The sequence below is a fragment of the Pseudorasbora parva genome, chromosome 22 (assembly GCF_024679245.1).
Source record: "Pseudorasbora parva isolate DD20220531a chromosome 22, ASM2467924v1, whole genome shotgun sequence".
NCBI lineage: Eukaryota > Metazoa > Chordata > Actinopteri > Cypriniformes > Gobionidae > Pseudorasbora > Pseudorasbora parva.
The window spans coordinates 40,505,108-40,511,333 of record NC_090193.1 but is presented as its reverse complement, the minus strand read 5'-3'; the positions used below and the strand labels follow the sequence as shown (position 1 = coordinate 40,511,333).

General features: G+C 42.0%; 1 protein-coding gene across 3 annotated transcripts in view; it reads left to right on the top strand.

Moving 5' to 3' along the window:
* Positions 1-5,399, top strand: part of pycr1b (pyrroline-5-carboxylate reductase 1b) — a 12,933-nt gene extending 7,534 nt beyond the window's left edge. For all 3 annotated transcript variants that reach the window (XM_067431536.1, XM_067431538.1, XM_067431537.1), the window contains exon 8: positions 5,067-5,399. In XM_067431536.1, coding sequence (XP_067287637.1) covers positions 5,067-5,229 — 163 coding nt within the window. In that variant the 3' untranslated portion in view covers positions 5,230-5,399. The remainder of the gene's footprint in view (positions 1-5,066) is intronic.
* Positions 5,400-6,226: the final 827 nt, after the last annotated feature.

Here is a 6,226-nt window from a genome sequence, read left to right as displayed (position 1 = left end):
TTATTTTCGTAAACGAAAACTGAAACTAAGACTAAAACTATTGGTCAAAAAACATTTTCGTAAACTGAAATAAAATTAAAAAATCTGAATAAATAAAAAACTAAAACTAAACGAAACTAACTACTCTTACTAAAAAACTAACTGAAATAAAATAATAATTAGCAAAAATAAATATTCGTTTTCGTTATTAATAAGCCCTATTTAATGTGGTGGAAAATCTGACTGTGGCGGTTGAGGGATTGAATATTGCGCTACGGCGCGTGAAGTGATCTGAGGAGGAGATTAACCGCTGTCCTGTGACGGACGCGTGCAGACAGTCAACACGCTAGTCCTAAACGGCAGTTCACAAAGAATCAACTCGTCCGTGGCAGTGAAATGGGAAATAACACAAGGTAATGAGATGCACGTTGAACTTCTTTTAACTTAAGCTCACTGTTTAAGAATGCCGTTTCTTACGCGACGAGAGACGCAGGTGCAAAAGTCAGCAACTAGTAGCAAGTAGTAGCCTACTGTGCGTTTGAGATTTCATGTTTGCATAATATTGACAGGCTCAAAGGTGTTATCATAATCATTTACTTCTAATAATATTATTATCTGTGTGGAGACATTTCCCCACAAAGTAGGGAATACCAGGACACACACACACACGTTTGTTTCACTATAAGTGAGGACATTACATAGACTTCCATTGATTTTATATCAGGTTAATGATATTTTATATCCCCTAACCCAATCCCTAAACCTACCCATCCCAAGAACGTGCAAAACAATAGATTTAAATAAAAACATGTTTTGGCCGATTTATAAGCCTTTTTAACTAGTGAGGACATTTGACTGGTCCTCACTAGTTAAAAAGGCTTATAAATAATAATAAAGTTATCGTAATATTTTACTAGATAAATGAGGACATTGGTCCCCTTTACAATTATAGCACAACACACACACACACACACACACACACACACACACACACACACACACACACACACACACACACACACACACACACACACAACAGTGTGTGTTGGCTGTATTCAGATGATTTTAGCTAGCCATTGTACTACTGAGGAAATTAAAATAAGCTTTTAATTGTTTAACAATATTTCATCTTTGTTATGAATGAGTTTGTCTGGAATTTATAATTTTTACTTTTATATTTTACGTTGCATTTATTTTGTTCTTTAAGATAGATCCTCTGAGTATTAGCCTATGTCAAAAATATCAAATATAATTTTTTTAATATCAAAATATAATTTATTTCATTTTTAATCTCCAGATCGTTGTTTGTAGGTCATAGTTTGACTCAAGCTTTTTTGCTCAAAGGTGAAGACCCAACTTTATGCATGTTTTGTAAGACCTTCCTGGGTTTAAACAATAATGCTCGTTTATCAAGTGATTTCACTTAAGGATGTTTAGTAAGATTAAACTCTAATCTGTGCAAACATTAAACTTTGCTGAAATTAAAAACCTTGATTTGGTCTCTACACTTCATTATGGTAACTCTGCTAAACTATAATTACTAAAACTAAAACTGAAACTAAATAAATAAAAACTAAATAGAAATGTATTTGCAAAATAAAAACTAAACTAAAACTAGCAAAACCATTTGTAAAACTAACTAAAACTAAACTGAAATTTGTAGCAAAATTGAAAACGATACTAAAATAAAAACTAATTTCAAAAAGCAAAACTATAATAACCTTGCGCCGGTGTTGTAAAAAAATGAAATAATTTAATGATGACATTGATGAGCACTCACCCTACATGATCATCATTTCCGAGAGAAATAGTGAAGGTGATGCAGATACGAACAAGCTCTACGTTTAGGATTAGAACAAATATAACCCAAGAGCCTTTGATGACGTGATGATTACGTTACTGTTGATCATCTGTCCGTCATCATCTAAAGCCCGCCCTGATGATCTCATTGGTCAGTTTCTGTTGATCATCTGTCCATCATCGGCTAAAGCCCGCCCTGATGATCTCATTGGTCAGTTTCTGTTGATCATCTGTCCGTCATCGGCTAAAGCCCGCCCTGATGATCTCATTGGTCAGTTTCTGTTGATCATCTGTCCGTCATCAGCTAAAGCCCGCCCTGATGATCTCATTGGTCAGTTTCTGTTGATCATCTGTCCGTCATCGGCTAAAGCCCGTCCTGATGATCTCATTGGTCAGTTTCTGTTGATCATCTGTCCGTCATCGGCTAAAGCCCGCCCTGATGATCTCATTGGTCAGTTACTGTTGATCATCTGTCCGTCATCGGCTAAAGCACGCCCTGATGATCTCATTGGTCAGTTTCTGTTGATCATCTCTCCGTCATCGGCTAAAGCCCGCCCTGATGATCTCATTGGTCAGTTTCTGTTGATCATCTGTCCGTCATCGGCTATAGCCCGCCCTGATGATCTCATTGGTCAGTTTCTGTCGATCATCTGTCCGTCATCGTCTAAAGCCCGCCCTGATGATCTCATTGGTCAGTTTCTGTTGATCATCTGTCCGTCATCGGCTAAAGCCCGCCCTGATGATCTCATTGGTCAGTTTCTGTTGATCATGTGTCCGTCATCGGCTAAAGCCCGCCCTGATGATCTCATTGGTCAGTTTCTGTTGATCATCTGTCCGTCATCGGCTAAAGCCCGCCCTGATGATCTCATTGGTCAGTTTCTGTTCGGGGATAATTACTCCTCTATGGATCGAGGCCAGACCGAACCGCCCGACCTAACATTTTTGTGGGCGGGGCTAATTTTGGCTGGCATCCAGGCTAGTGCATACATGCAATAGAGACAGAGCGAGACGTGTTATATTACACTGAGAACTACGCCTACTGCAGGAGAAAGTAATCAGCGACAGGAAATGTAATATATAAAACTATCATTTGGATATTTGAGCAAATGTTTACTGCACATGTAGACATACTGAGACATTCTGAGTGTCAGGATCCTAAAATTGACCCATTCCTCTGCTGAAGCTTCACGTCTTATTGTATGTGTTCGCTTTAGTCTCCTTAAACGCTCGTTTTTTTTTTTTGGGTGGACAGCTTATAAACACTCAGTTCTGTGTTTTTTTAGCTTGTTTACTGTACACTTTGTCACATATCAGCTTTTAGACTGTTTTAGATTGTTCTGTTTTTTGTAATAAGCCCGAAATGACAAGGAGGCCGCCTCACGCAATACAAACTCAATTCCCTGATTGGCTGATAAACAGAAGTGGGTGGGGCCTGGCTGGGTTGGTTAGTGAAGTGTCTCTCCTTGCGTCCCAATTCGCATACTATCCATCCTAAATAGTACTCGAAAATAGAATTATGTCCCAAATCGTAGTATGTTGAAAAGAGTATTCCAAACATACCCGGATGGTTTACTATTTCCGGTCCGAAGTCGAAGTACTGATCGATGTGCACTCTAACGGCTGATATTACCCACAAACCATTGCGAGTTGGACGAGGATTCGATTAGAACTACAAACGCGGATAAAAAGTGTTAAAAAACTACAAACATGGCGGATGTGCGAGTCTGACGGTTGAGAGGTTTAGATAAAGGTTTGAGTGATCAACTATCGGTATTTAACCTGACAAAAATATATTTATTCAGTGTTGTCCACATTATATTTCACCTGCAGCAGCATTGTGAACTTTTGTAATGACACGTTTGGCCATTAACTTTTAAATGCATCATTATATTTAAACTGCAAATACATGAGGAGAGTCTATGCATTAAAGACCCACAAATGGCAGATCAACGAGCGACTACATTTCTCTCCGATACGGCAGGAGATTAAACTGAATGTGGAGGATTCGAACTGTGACGAATCTGACGATGACTGACAGGGCAGATAAACGGTGACGGGATGCTTGTAACTAAGCGACAGAGTCCGTTAAAGATGGCGAAGTAGTCCCGAAGCTAGCATACACTTCTGCTACACATTTAAAAGTATATACCTTTTCTTCACAAAAAGAGTACATACTTTTAGGACGTAGTGTAAGTAGGCGAATTGTGACGCAACATCTCTCTTGAATCCAACATAAATGCAATGTCCCAACCGAGCGGCTCCTCCCGCGATCTCTCCTGAAGCCGATACTGTAGTAATGTAAGCTGCAGTTCCTCATCTGGCCACTAGAGCGGCTCCAGAAGCCGATACTGAAGTAATGTAAACTGCAGTTCCTCCACTGGCCACTAGAGCGGCTCCAGAAGCCGATACTGAAGTAATGTAAACTGCAGTTCCTCCACTGGCCACTAGAGCGGCTCCTGAAGCCGATACTGTAGTAATGTGAACTGCAGTTCCTCCACTGGCCACTAGAGCGGCTCCAGAAGCCGATACTGTAGTAATGTAAACTGCAGTTCCTCCACTGGCCACTAGAGCGGCTCCAGAAGCCGATACTGAAGTAATGTAAACTGCAGTTCCTCCACTGGCCACTAGAGCGGCTCCAGAAGGAGCAGAATCTCACTGAGCTCATGTTAAAATGCCCAACTTTACAGCAGAATAAAACATGTTTACAGTCTGAGACAAATTGTGGTTTTGGTCTATACGGCTAATTTTGCCCTTCATGACGACTGTGAGGGGGTGAATGTTTTTATAACTCATTCGTTTACGTTATATAAAGCCTATATAAAGCCATAATTAAGGGCGTGGTTACTTTGAGTGACAGATGGATTGTTACTATGGTTGAGCTAGGTGGGTGTGGTTTCAGCAGCCAGGCACCTCAGCTCCGTCCACGCCCCGCCCCTTTGCCCATTTTTGCCTATCCGGCGACTTTAGAAACGCTCTTGAGAAACAACAGGTGACGTCACGGACACTAGGTCCATATTTGTTTACAGTCTATGGTTGAAACTGCCGGTTATGGTAAGGGGCGGGACATTTCCCAAACACCAATCACAACACACTGCTCCAGCCGACCAATCAGAACACAGTGTGCTGTTCAGAAGGAGGGGCTTCAGAGAGACAGGAACTAAAAAGAGTTACTGACAGAGAGGGAAGAGAGGAGCCGCAACAATGGAGAATATGAGGAAATAATTAACATTCAAGCAGGAAAACGTCTTTAATAGTTAATAATTCTAATATGGTGTTCCTCTGCTCAGGGAGCTTCAGTTTCTGGCCGATCAGGAGACGATCTCTCCAGCGGCCATTAAGAAGACGACGCTGGATAAAGTGCTGCAGCAGCCGGGAGTCTCATCCACGTCTGTGGGAAACAAGAGCAGAGTCAACCTGTTCAACAACCGCACCGGCGTGAAGAAGAGCTGAGCGTCACACACACACACACACACACACACACAAACAACCTGTTCAACAATCGCACCGGCGTAAAGAAGAGCTGAGCGTCACACACACACACACACACACACACAAACAACCTGTTCAACAATCGCACCGGCGTGAAGAAGAGCTGAGCGTCACACACACACACACACACACACACACACACACACACACACACACAAACAACCTGTTCAACAATCGCACCGGCGTGAAGAAGAGCTGAGCGTCTGACACACACACACACACACACACACACACAACCTGTTCAACAATCGCACCGGCGTGAAGAAGAGCTGAGCGTCTGACACACACACACACACACACACACACACAACCTGTTCAACAGCCGCACCGGCGTGAAGAAGAGCTGAGCGTCTGACACACACACATACACACACACACACACAACCTGTTCAACAACCGCACCGGCGTGAAGAAGAGCTGAGCGTCACACACACACACACACACACACACACACAACCTGTTCAACAACCAGAGCGGCATCAAGAAGAGCTGAGCATCTGTCACAGGACTATACATCATGGCAGTGACGTCCGTCCCCACACACACACACACACACACACACACACACACACACACTCAGACTGAAGCGCATCATGATGTTACACTACTACAGCGTTACACCAGGAAACGTCATTATCCAGTGTTATTTTTATTTTTTGTCAGATCTCTTTTTTTTTTAAATCAAAGATTCTTCTTTTTCCTTTTATTGAGCAGATGCATAATGACAGTAGATGACCGATATGGCAGATCTCCCTGCCTGCTGGGGTTTGCAACCTTTTCAGATCTCTAAAGGAAGTCAAAGAGCGGGTTTTAATGTCAGGAGTCTCTGCTGTGATACACACACACACACACGCACACATACAGACACACACACAGAGACTTGTGAGGAGTTGTGACTGACACACATACAATCATACATATATACACACACACACACACAAACAACCTGTTCAACAAC